The 12,705-nt window shown below is 57.0% G+C and overlaps 1 protein-coding gene across 2 annotated transcripts in view; it reads left to right on the forward strand.

The window, feature by feature from the left end:
- IGSF9B (immunoglobulin superfamily member 9B) overlaps positions 1 to 11,624 on the forward strand; it is a 39,872-nt gene extending 28,248 nt beyond the window's left edge. For both annotated transcript variants that reach the window (XM_075116315.1, XM_075116314.1), the window contains exons 19-21: positions 559 to 2,184; positions 10,777 to 10,898; positions 11,304 to 11,624. In XM_075116315.1, the coding sequence (XP_074972416.1) occupies positions 559 to 2,184; positions 10,777 to 10,898; positions 11,304 to 11,527 (1,972 nt within the window). In that variant the 3' untranslated portion in view covers positions 11,528 to 11,624. The remainder of the gene's footprint in view (positions 1 to 558; positions 2,185 to 10,776; positions 10,899 to 11,303) is intronic.
- The last annotated feature ends 1,081 nt before the right edge of the window (positions 11,625 to 12,705 follow it).

Consider the following 12,705-nt stretch of genomic DNA (forward strand, 5'->3'; position numbering starts at 1 on the left):
TGCACCGACTCTGTTGGATCTGCTACCTTTTGCCCTGCAAACCTGTTTGTGTGAGGCTTTCTGGATAGGGATGAGAGAACGATTCTGATGTGGTCTGCCTTTTGAGGTGCTCAGCCTTAAATCTGAGTGTTGAGAGCAGGGGAAAAGTTGGTTTGGAATGATCCCTCAGCATCTCCAAGCGAGATGCCGTGTTCTGCAGGAGGGAACGTTTGCCTGACGTCCCTCCTCTCAGGGGGCCTTCCCAGTTATGGATAGCTCAGGTGCACGTAGGAAACTTTTGAAGGAGTTGGAAGTGAGCTCTGGATCTTATCTTTTGTCCTGCTGGGGCTGTGGGGCTTGTTGCAAAGCTCCAAGGTGTTGGCGTGAGCTGCCTGCTCTGGGGAGGATGCTGAGTGTGCAGAGCTCTGCTCCGCATCGTTAGCCCCCCCAGCGGTTCCTCTTCTGAGAGCTGGGAGTGCTTTGTTTTTCCAGATACGGTTGGCAGTGGTTCTGGGCAAGACGACCTCGTTTCCCCTCTGGGTGACTGTCCCCTCTCGGTTTTTCTCCCCTGTGGTCCAGGTTGTCTTCCGGCAAGGTGAGTCCCGAGAGCATCCGCACGCTCCGTCCCCCCTCGGAGTCCTCTGACGACCAGGGCCCGCAGGCCAAGCGGATGCTGAGCCCCACCAAGGAGAAAGAGCTCTCTCTTTACAAGAAGACCAAGCGAGCCATCAGCAGCAAGAAGTACAGCGTCTCCAAGGCGGAGGCCGAAGCCGAGGCCACCACCCCCATCGAGCTCATCAGCCGCGGGCCGGACGGACGCTTCGTCATGGACCCGGCGGAGATGGAGCCCTCCCTGAAGACACGGCGGATTGAGGGCTTCCCCTTCGTGGAGGAGACGGACATGTACCCCGAGTTCAGGCAGTCGGACGAGGAGAACGACGACCCTGTCGTCCCCGCCTCCGTCACCGCCCTGAAAGCCCAGCTCACCCCTCTCTCCTCCAGCCAGGAGTCCTACCTTCAGCCACCAGCATACAGCCCCCGGTTCCACCGGGCACTGGAGGGTCCCGGCGCCCTGCAGGCCACCGGCCAGGCCCGTCCGCCGGCCCCCCGGGCTTTCCACCACCAGTTTTACGGTTACCTCAGCAGCAGCAGCCCCGGGGAGGTGGACCCACCACCCTTCTACATGCCAGAAGTCAGCCCGCTGAGCTCGGTCATGTCCTCCCCGCCACTGCCCCCCGAGGGGCCCTTCGGACACCCCACCATCCCCGAGGAGAACGGGGAGAATGCCTCCAACAGCACGCTGCCCCTGGCCCAGACCCCGACGGGGGGCCGGTCCCCCGAGCCCTGGGGCAGGGCTGAGTTTCCCTTCGGCAGCCTGGAGCCGGCCCCCGCGCCGTTCCCTCACCAGCTCCAGCCCTGCGAGGCGGCCGAGGGCACCCAGCCCACCGGCTGCCTTCCTCGGGGGCCACCCCCCTCCTCCCTCCAGGTGGTCCCCGCGTCCTACCCGGGCATCCTGCCCCTGGAGGCACCAAAGAGCTGGACCGGCAAGTCACCCGGCAGGGGTCAATCCTCTGTGCCCACCACCACCAAGTGGCAGGACAAACCTATGCAACCCATGGGATGTCAAGGGCAGCTAAGACATACCAGCCAAGGTATGGGCATACCCGTGTTGCCTTACCACGAACCGTCCGAGCCCGTCGGCCCCAGCGGCACAAGCACATTCAGCCTGGACACCAGGTGGTACGAGCCCCAACCCCGACCTCGGCCCAGCCCTCGGCAGGTCAGGAGGGCTGAGCCCAGTTTACATCAGGTGGTGCTACAACCTTCAAGGCTTTCTCCTCTGACCCAAAGCCCCCTCAGCTCCCGCAACAGCTCCCCGGAGCTGACTGCCCGCGCCCGGCCCCGGCCGGGGCTCATCCAGCAGGCGGAGGTGTCGGAGATCACCCTGCAGCCCCCTGCGGCGGTCAGCTTCTCCCGCAAGTCCACGCCGTCGACGGGATCCCCTGCGCCGAGCAGCCGGGGAGGCAGCCCTAGCTACCGACCTACCACCGCCTTCACCTCCCTGGCCACCGGCTACTCCAGCTCCCAGGGCTCCTCCTTGCCTGTGGACACCATGGATGTTTTCGGAGACATCCCCTCCCCGAGGAGGGCCGGCGAGGAGATTCTCCAACCGGAGCCGACATCTACCACGGTAGCCACCACGGGGTAAGTGCACGAGCCCCATGGTGCCTCCCTGGCCCCCTCCCGGCTTCCCCCACCCTGCCTCACCCGCTCCCTCCGACTCCCTCCCTGCCATCGCCATCCCAACTCGTAGGGTCACTCTGGGCGCGCTGCAGCATCCCTTTTGGAGACGGCGTCCCGCGGGCTTTCTAGGAAGAGGCTGGTGCCGCGGGTTGCATGGCCGCTGCCCAAGAGAGCTGGGTTTTAGGCAGGAGACCTTCCCGGTGCCGGCAGCGCGCTTGCCTCCTCCCCGGCTGCTCCCTTGGGAACCTGGGAGCGCCGTGACTCGGGCTATACGGGCCGTCTACCAGGTGTGCAAAGACTTGGCTCGCTAGGTAAGTGTCCTGGTGTCACTGGCGGTTGTTTCCTCTTCTAGCTGCTGGCTCTTGGCTTTCTTCGAACATTAGGGCCGCGACTGCCGCGCCTCTGTCTTCCTCCTCTTCCTTCCCGCGGAGTCTAGAGAGCTTTAATGCATGACAGAAACAGCTATCACGGTCACCGCCCCACCTGCAAAAGGGATGCTGCAGCCCCAGGACGCGGGCAGGGAGAGTTCAAGGACTTAGCCACACCAGCAGCATGTCAGGAGAGGAGGAAAAATAAAAATAAACTAACACCAGCGGAGATCGGGAGGCTGCCGGCACGCTCAGATCCTGCCCTAAAGAGGGATGTGGCTGCACTAGACAGTAGCGGCTGGTTTTCCAGGTACCAGGGTTGCTCCAGGCAAAAAGCGTCTCTCTTTCTATCTCTCTTTTTCTCTCTGTATTTCTCCTCTTTCCTTCCGTCTTTCACAGCACCTTAGACCCCGTAGCCGTGCTTTCGTCCCATCCTTTCGTCTTGCTTCATTTTTGGCTTGTTGTCTGGTGGGGTCGAGCCACCCCCGCCTCCGGCTTGCAGCAGAGAGGAGCCGGGGGGCCGGGGCACCCCGCCTCGCGGAGCCGGCGTGGTCGGAGGCGTACGGAGAAGAGGCGTGTGTTTCGGGGAGGGGGGAGGCAGCGTTTCACCCCGCAGCGCCCTCCGCATTTCACTCCCGCCCTCTGGTACCTGGAAGCGTAATGGCCCTAGAAAACCCCTCCGGCATGGCACGGCTGGGGTGCGCAGCGGGAAGGAAGGAGGGCTCAGGGGAGAGGATGGGGAGGGAGAGGAGCTGAACGAGCCTGAAATGACTTTTGTGTGCCTCTGGAAAACACAGCTACGGATCGATGCAATTAAGCACGTAGACGTAGGTCCACGTCTCCTAGCCAGGGCACCCGAGGAGACCCAGCTCCAGGAGAGATCCGTGTTAGAGCAGCACTGTTGTCCGTGCTTTTACGCAGTGTATCCATTTGCTTTGTTGATTATTGTTTTCTTTTCTTTTCCTTTCTCTTCTGTTTCTTTCCCCCTTTCTTCTCCAGCCTCGTTTTGTTTGTGTTTCAGTTTGGTTTCTTTCCCTCCTTTTCCTTTGGAGTTGTTGACGTGCTGATGTGTTGCGGAGCTCGGCTCCTTGCGGGTGTTGATAACTGCTTTGTTTTTGATTAATCTCAGCTATCTGGGCAGTGTTGTCGAGACAAGCTTCTCCTCAGCTCAATAGGTAAGGGTGATCCATGTCCGAAAGGATGGTGTGGGCGCTGCGGAGGGTGGCCGGGAGCGGGGCATGAGAGGGGACATGGAAGGGGCTTTTCCAATACCATCTCTTCCTTTAAAGGGGAATAAGGAATCCGAAAACACTAGGAAACACCTCTGGACGCACAGTCTCTGTGGCTTTTGGGTTTCCCCTCCCAGCAGCATGCTGCTGCTCCCCTGCCTTCAAGGAGGCGGCGGGGCTGGAGAGCCCGGTGGCGGCAGCCGTGTCTTCATGTTGGGGTTTGGGATGAGCCAAGCTGCCGCCTCCCCATGGCCGCCCTTCCTGTCTTGGTGGGGTTCGGTGACACGTGGCACCCTCAGCCCTGGCAGGGCTTGCATGGCGCGAGGGTTGTGCGGTGTTAGGGAGGTGCGTGTTGAGGTGGGGTTGTCCCAGCCGTTCTGAACCGTGAGGAGCTCGTGGCCACCCCCTGGAGCCTGTTAAAACTTGCCTGCAACCAGCTGCAGGCAGCGCTCTTGGAGGGGGGGGTCCAAAAATCAGTCTCCAGTTGTAGTCCAGGACATGCAGAACTTTGTTCCTATCAGCACCTGGATCTGTTCTCTTCTTCCCAAGTCATCTTGATCATGGAAAATGGGAGAAGTTTGTCTTTCAAGATGGACTGCATGGTTGGCAGCAGTGTAATTATAGTTTCAGTCTGCCAGTGAGGTGTTTTATCTTTCCAGTCACAAGTATAGTCATAGTAAAAGCCCTCCCTCTCTGAAATACTCCTTGGAGACATCTTGAAGACGACTTCTGGCCCAGCTGTAATTAAACAGCTCTAAGCAGAACTTGAAATACTCTCCCAAGAAAATAACTCTCGGGCTGCCTTCATGGGCCTGTTTTCTTAGATGACCATGGGCATCCCTGGAACTGGGACGGAGTCACTGGGAGATGGTTCTCAGACCTTAAAAGCAGAGAATGTCACTAAAACCATGGAAGCCAGACAGGATAATAGTCATTCCTGACCCCAAGGAGTGGTATTGCTGACCCATTTGGTGGTCAGTCTGGCTGGTTGTGGAAGGGAGAGGTGGGTTTGCAGATGGGACCATTTCTAGGGCCTGGCCATGCCCAAGCTTCCCTGGGACAGGTCTTACAAAAACTTAAGCTTTGCTGCCTTGGGTGGGATGAGCCAAGGTCCTGGCCGATGCTCTCCTAACAGCTGAAGGAGCCTTGTAGGACTGGAAAAGAGCCTCACAAGAGAGAGGTTAGATGCCTAGAGAAATCAGGTAGATGTTTCCGGAAGAGGGAAATGCCTCCAGCGGATGTGGAGGGTTGTCCTGAGGTGGGGAAAGCAGGAGAGGGGAGGTAGGAGTGTCAGGTCATGGCGATGGGAGCAGGTATGGGATGGAGGAGCCGTTCTCTTGGCATGGCAAAACCCTTCCAGTTTGAGCCTTGTAGCCTCCAAAGCTCCTGAGTGCTTGGCCGCCGCCTTCTGTTTTCCCCCGCTGGTCCCAAAGCAGGGCATCCCGTGAGGAGCACAGCTAGCGCCAAGCCTTGGTGAGACCTGGGCTGTGCCAGACTTCTCAAGAAATGGGGAAGCCCTCGGCGAGGACATGGCTGTTTTCTCTATTTTTCCATGGTGCTTCCCCTCCCCGGGAGCGTTAGGGACACGGGTGAACATGCCTTTAGTGCAGCAGAGGTGAGTCCAGGCTCATGTCTGCGTTGAGTGTGGCTCTTGCACAGATCCTGGCTGGCTCCTGTCTCCGGTGCTGGGTACGTGGGCTGATGGGGTTTCAGGAGCAGGGTCACGTCGCCCAGCAGAATGTTTGCTGAGGAGCAGCCGTGCGTTCTGCTCTGAGACGCTACTGGGGGTTGGAGTCACAGGAGCGACTCTGGAGTCATTATCCCCAAAAAGGGGAAGCCAGAAGAATAAATCTCACTTTAATAAGCGAGGAATCCTGTAAAGAGCACAGCCAACTAATTTCTTGATGATTTGGGGTCATAAAATTGTCAGTGCATGTGGAGCGCAGGGATTTTATACCAGACAAGCCATATTTCTGTACTGCAGTAACAAAAGCTGAGAGGAGGAGAGGGAGAGGCTGTTTGCAGGCTCAGCGGCGGCTGCAGCATGGTGGCTTTCGCTGGGTGAAGGTTGGATAGTTTTTACTGGTGAGCAGGGATAAATAATGCCGTTACTGAGTCGGCACGAGCAGTTTTCCCATCATCTTCTCTTTGGATGCAGCATGCTGTGATGCATCTCCTAACGGGGAAGAGGGGGCTGTCGTCCCCCTGCAGAGGGAAACCCAAAAACCACAGACAAGGCACCAAGCCCCTGTGCCCCTCGGCACCGCAGCCTGCCCCGGGCGGCCGTCCTGGCCCCCCCTTGCTGGGACAGCGCTGCCGGCGCCAGGAGCTCGGGGGCTTGGCCGCGGCGTAGCGTTGAGTGACGAAGGGACATCGGCGCCAGGCGTGCGGGAGGAGGAGCAGCCCTCGCTCCCCGCTTGAAAGAAAACAGGTTCCCCTTTAAAGACTGTCCATGTGCTGATCCTCTGCATGTGTTTCATGCCTCCTCCCGCTTGGAGAAGTTGAGTCCGCTTGTCTGAGTGCGTTCTTCTTTTCGTTCTTAATTATTATTATTTTTTTCTTTTCAGTCTCTTTAATTTACTTCTATATTTTCTCACTCCTGTTTTTCATTTATCTTCCTCTCTCCCCCCTTTCCCCGTGACTGTATCCCCCTCTTCCTCTCCGGTCCGTCCCCTTTTCCCTCGCCCTCTCTCCTCCCCACTCCTCTCCCGTCAGCATGGTGAAGTGGTGAAGTCCGTTGTGTAGATGAGTTGTGGTGTCTGCAGACCTGTAGAAGGGACCCCCTTCTCCGGTGTGCTCCCCGCTGTGACCAGCCCCTTCCTCCCTCATTGCGGTGCCTTGGCAGCAGCAGCAGCTCTGGGACGAGGGGCCGTCACCGCTGTGTTTCTCTAGCACCTCTCGCGCTGAAGGATGTCAAGCGATGCACGATGGCATCCCGGGATGGAGGCGGCAGCCAGCACTGCCTCAGAGCAGAGGGGAATTCCAACTTGCAGGACATCTCATGGGATCGCGCAGGACTTGACCTTGAAACGGAGCCCCGTGTAGGCAAATGGAGCTCTCCATCTGAACAGGATGAAGTGTTGAAGGACACCGTGGCTGAGGCACGGTGGACTCTGCTCCAAGTGGATGCTCTAACTGGTCCAAGTGATGCTCTAACATGTCCAAACTATTCCTGGATGTCGCTGTCTTGACTCAAGGAGACAGGGAATGTGTGCTGTGAGACCTCCATGAGGTGAAATACGTGTATTGTGCCCTTGAATCTCCCAGCCCTTTCCTTTGCATGGGGTCCCCCTTTTGGGTGGAAAAAGGTTCGTGATGCTTTCAGTGGGCCTTTGCCCTTACGTCTTCTCTTCATATGTGGAAAGACATTTGAAGAAGAGCAGCTGAGACACGTGTTGGGCTGGATAGCTCCTCTCCCCTAGCTACCTCCTGCTGTCCTGGGGCTCTCTCAGGTCCCTCAGTATGTTTGTGGCCTCTCCAGTACCTCTCTGCCTGTGCAGTTCAGACCCTTGCTTGTTCAGAAGGGTTGTCCTTTGAAGACTCGAGGAAGACTGCTGCGCCGGGTGCTGGTGGCATCTCACAGAAGGCTTGCGTCAGGAATTCACATGTGCTTCTTGAAGCTCCTTTGCTTGGCTCTACACTGAAGTCTTTAGAAGACATTTGCCCGCCTCCCTGAACCTCTTGCCTGTTGGTGTTCAAGATCTCTCTTGCGCGTGGGCAGCTGCCCAAAATGCTAACTCTGGGGGCAGGAAGAGGCTTTTGGCTGAGCTTAAAATGAAAATTAATTTGAAATAATTGGAGTCCTTTGAAGAAATACAGGGTGGGTAGAGCAGATAAAATTTGGCTGGTGAGTAGCATCGTTTCGTCCTCCACTGTATCTCTTCCTTGCCAGAGGTCAGACGGTATTTATGGTGACACGTGGGTTCAGTGCGCTCGCTGTTTATATTTGTGTGTATAAATACAAGTCCAATTACGGAGAACTAGTGGAAATGAGCTTCAGGCAATTTCCTCATAATCCCTTGCGTAAATCTGTCTAATTTTGTCAACATGCCACAGTAGCATCTTCTTAGAAGGAAAAAAAATGGAAAGAGGAAAAGCCTTTTACAAGTTGAGCTTTAATAATATTTAGCAACGTTCTCTGGGCAGCGGGAACAGGCGGTGGAAGACAGATGCTGACGGGCAGGATGGTGACAGGATTGCCAAGCCTGCCGGCCTTCAGGGCTTGGCGCATGTGAGCTCCATGGGAGATGGACTGGGGCTGGCGTAGTCAAGGGTGCAACTAGCCAAGTACCTACATGAATGTAACTATTGTGCTAATACTTGTTGATGGCTATAAAATGGAAAATTGACCATTCAAGCAGGAATTACTGCAGGGAAGTCCCATGCTGTTGGCCCTCTGGGTCACCGTTGTCTTACTCTGAGCCGGTGCGTGCACGGGGTGCAGCCTGGCGCTGTCAGCGTTGGTGCAGCGCAGCAGGTAGTGCCCCAACAGAGCTCGGAGCCGCTGCCTGCAGCCTCTCGCACAAGAGGCTGGTTGCACTTGGGAAGAAGGCGTTTAAGCACAGCAAGTGTAGAGGCTTGTAAACTTCGTCTTTCCTACGAAGGAAGGCTCTCGCTTGCATCCAGCCGGCAGGACTACTAGCTTGTCTAATGAGGTGCTTCATCTTTGGCTGGCGTGCTGCTCTGCTGGGAGCTGGAACAGAGCCTCTTCCAGGAGCATCCACGCCTTGATGTCTCTGTTGCGATGGGAAACATGAAAAGGGACTTTTCTATACCCCAGTCTTTGGGTTTCCGTTGCATCTGCTGTGCCTCAGCTGCTTCATCAATTCACAGCGCACTTTTCTTGGTGCTCTTCAGTGCTGCTAGCAGAACCGAGAAGTTCTGCAGTCACACGCATCTTCAGAAACAACCCCTTCTGCTCCCCATGGGAAAAAATCCCTTGGGAGCTCTTCGCCTCTGCCACTCCAGCTGAAGTATCGGGCAGCCGCTCGGGATCTCAGACGTAAAGCGTTGCTATCACACCGTGCTCTCTGCAGCGGTGGCATGTGTGGGGACTCGCAGAGGAAAGCCTGCGGGGTGTCTTCAGTGCTGGAAAGACTCCACCTGAAACCCAAGGGAGATGAGAAGCTCCAATCTCTGTTTGGTGCACACCGCAGGGGGATGTGCTCTTGTACCGCAGCCTGGGTGCGCTGGGGCTCTGTGCTCGAGCCCACGTGCTCGCACGTTCCCTGCTGCTCCCGCCAGCACCGGCAGCGTTTTTGCAACCCCGGATGGATCGCACCTTACTGACAGACCAGGAACGAGGTGGATGAGTTTGGCCACGGCGTTTTGGTGACAAAGCAGGAGTCTGAAGGCGCTGCTGCAGCATCCTTGAAGGTGGTTGAGGCGGCTCCTCCATCTCCCCGTCCTGCTGCCTTGTGAAGAGCCGACTGCTCGTGGGGTTTGCTGAACCCTGCCCCAGTCACAGCCGCCTGAAGATGCAGGAGTTGCCCTCAGCGCTGTTCTGAAAAAGTTTGGTCGCTGACCTCCGGTGACTGAGTTGTGAGAGCAGAAGAGTGTCATCTCCTCCTTTGAAGGGTAGGACAGGCTTGAAAGAGGCACGCTGGTTTAAATCTCCAGGCTTTTTTCTCCAGAGCCTGCCTTTGAGCCTTGGCTTTATCACAATGAGAGGCGCTTTGTGGATTGCTTCCCCTCTCATCTCTGGGCACCTTGCGTGCAGGTTGCTCTGCAATGACACAAGTTGATCCCAGGTCATTATCTGTGGCCTCTGCTTGCCTTGACTCAGACTTTTTTCCTTCTGCAGCATTAAGTGTTGGTGTAACTTGGAGGGACATGAAAGTAAAACAGAGAGGGGGAAGGAAATGGGAAAGCAGCAAGAAGGGGGGATGCTGTGATGTGTTATAGATGAGAGCTGGACTGATGCTTTCCTGAGGAAAAGGTTTTCCTCTCCTGCTGTGCTCTCTACAGCAGTCATACTGTCCACTCCTTGGGCAGGGAAAACACGTCCAGTGAAGAAAATAGAGGGGAAAAATAAAACCAAAAAAGTCCCAACCCTTTGCAAAGGGGAGACCACTTAACCTTGAGCTGGTGCCTGTAGAAGAGTTACTCAGAGGCTAAAGCTGGAAAACTATCACAACATCTGGCTCTCCTGCGGGAAACACACCTTTGCAAATCCCCTCCTTGTCCCTTGCAATAAAACCTCGTCCGTGTTTCCATCTCAATGTCCTGTCCTACAGGGCAAGAAAACCCAACTCTCAGTGTTAAGGAGTGGACACTCCTGTGCTGTTGTGTTTCTGTTGTCGCTTACAGCAGGGCCCTGGGAACGAGGTACCGCTCCCGCTGTGTCGGCGTGTGCCCTTCGTGTCCCTGTCTGTCGTGTGGCCCCTGGTTTTTTTTTTTGGCTGTGGGAGCAGGGCCGGGCAGGGCCCTGCCTCCCTGCTGTTTGTGGCGCCGGTGTCGTCCACCCCAGGTGGCTCATGGTGCCCGTCTCGGTGCTGGTGTGCCGCTTCTGCCTGTCTTTTCCTCTCTCTCCATCCCAAGGGGTTTCCCACCACTTCCCAGAAATGCCTTATCGGACATAGGATCTGCCCCGTCCTTTTTTGTTTAGCGGTGCTGGCATGGCAGGCAGGTGAGCTGGGGTGCTGGCGGCTCTCTCGCGGCGCCGGCGTCGGATGTTGCCGGCGGGTCCGGCCGGGCTCGTGGCACCGCTCGGCAAGGCGGAGGAGACGCAGGGGGACGGCGGGGACCCCGCGGAGCGGTACTCGCAGGCGCCTCGCTTGCTCTCGCCCCATGCTCCGGCACGCCTGGCTGGCCCCGCTCCCTCGGCCCTGGGTTTCTCACCTTTTCCTTTTCCACGGCAGAGCTGGCTGGGGTCGACCGATCCCCCGCCGGGGACGTCCAGAGACCCGAGCATGGCTGAGAGGCGCTGATGGCACCTGTCTGCTTTTCCTTCCTAGAAAACGTCCATCTCCGTCCGGGGACGCTGCTGCACCTGAGAGGCTCGAAGCTCTGAAATACCAGCGGATAAAGAAGCCCAAAAAGTCATCCAAGGGCTCCTCGAAATCCAGGAAACAATCCAGTGAGTGCGAGGAACCCGCAGTCCCCAACAGCATCCCCTGTGTCACCCCGTGGGCAGAGCTTGGGCAGGTCCCTGCCCGCTCCAGCGCCTGGGGGGTCTCAGAGCCCATGCCCCCCTGAAGGGATGGCTTCTCGGGCTGCCCACCCATGGGCTCTCCCTCCCCTGCTCCTCCCCTGCCTCCAAACTGAGTTCCCTTCCATGCACCTCCCGTCTTTAAGGATTTTCTTCTGGATTTTATTATTGAGTCTTAATTTATTTGTCCTGATGCTCCCTCCTCGCCCAGCTGCCAGGTTTGGGCCAGGCTTGCCGTAACCTCCCTCTTACAGCACGCCAAGCGCTCTGCCTGCTGCCAGCGCTGCCGATAGCCGCCGGCTCTGGTCCCACCTGCCTTCTCTCCCCCCGCAGACGGCTCTGCCTCCCAGGTTCAGCACCTTCCCAGCTCTCAGGTACTGTGGCCTGACGAAGCTGTCTGCCTCCGCAAGAAGAAGAGACACCCTCGTCAGGACCCCTTCGCCCGCCTCTCGGCGCTGAAGGACGACCTCTGCCACCGGCAGCTCCCCGAAGACCAGACAGCCATTCTCAACAGCGTGGACCACGATGACACCAGCGGGCACGCCACGTTGCTTTAGCCTAGCGCCGGCCCGAGAAGGTTAAACAGGAGTGGGTGGAGGGAGCTGCCATCGTGCCGCAGGGGGATGGAGGCAGCGGGAGAGGGGGGACGCCCCTACGCCGCTGCCGCTGCCGGGGGGGTTCGGCAGCTCGTGGTGGGGACGAGCTGGGGGGGACCCTGGGGCGGGCGGGGGGCGTTAAAAGGGATGATGTCTGGGGCTTGGGCGCTCCTTGGATCCGCTTCTCCCCCCACCCCGGACGGGTTTCGGTGGGGTGGGAAGGGGGGGCGTTGCACCTCGGTTTTGGAAAACATCTCTAGGCTTAAAAGGCATAGACGGAGCTTTTGACATCTGCTTCTGCAGCGCGCGTTTAGGGAGAAAGTGTGGAATTGAGCAGCTGGCCCTCAATCGCCAGAAGAAATTAAATGACACAGGGTGTAATTAATTGACAAGAAACTAACAACCCAGACGGGAACTGGTAATCCCATGAATCTGATTATGATAAAAACACGACCAAATAATCCCAGGAAAGCCGTAATTGTGAAAATCTCCCTGCCTCCCCCTTCCCAGCCTCCTTTTCTGTGAAGATAACAGCAACAAAACCATCCATGACATCTTCCCTTACCTATCTCTGAAAGAGAAAACCAGAAAGACCCCAAGCCTTTGAATCGGTCTGAGATACGAGAAATCACCATTTGTCTGTGCAAATGCATTTTGAACCTTGTTAACGTGTACTCAGCACTGTGCGAGCACGCAGGTATGGGACTGTTTCCATCCAAGGGTGTTTTCCCCCAAAGTGTGGCGCGTGTCAGCTTTGATGAGGGTGGTTTTGATTGATTCTTCCTGACACTCCGTATATCGCTGGCAAATGTTCTTCAGTGCTGTGTAGTAATGTGATTTCTTACTGCAGTAACATTTGTAATCTTTATTCATAACTGCAAAACGGGGAGACGCCGCCGCAGGCGTGCGAGCGAAGGGGGTTTGGCTGCGTGGTCCCAAAAGCCTCCGTCGGCAGATGCTGAGCCCAGGCGAGAGCGGCTGGAAAATCCCCAGCTCTGCAGATGGAGACGGATGGCTTCTCGGAGCGACGGCGCAAAGCTAAGCCCGGCATTTCGCGTCAGCTTAAAATGCGTTGCTGCTGGTTTCACTGTTTTTATTTTTTTTTCTCCCTTCTTCCTCCGGCTCCAGCCCGGCCGCGT

The sequence above is a fragment of the Phalacrocorax aristotelis genome, chromosome 22, assembly GCF_949628215.1.
Source record: "Phalacrocorax aristotelis chromosome 22, bGulAri2.1, whole genome shotgun sequence".
Classification (NCBI taxonomy): Eukaryota; Metazoa; Chordata; class Aves; order Suliformes; family Phalacrocoracidae; genus Phalacrocorax; species Phalacrocorax aristotelis.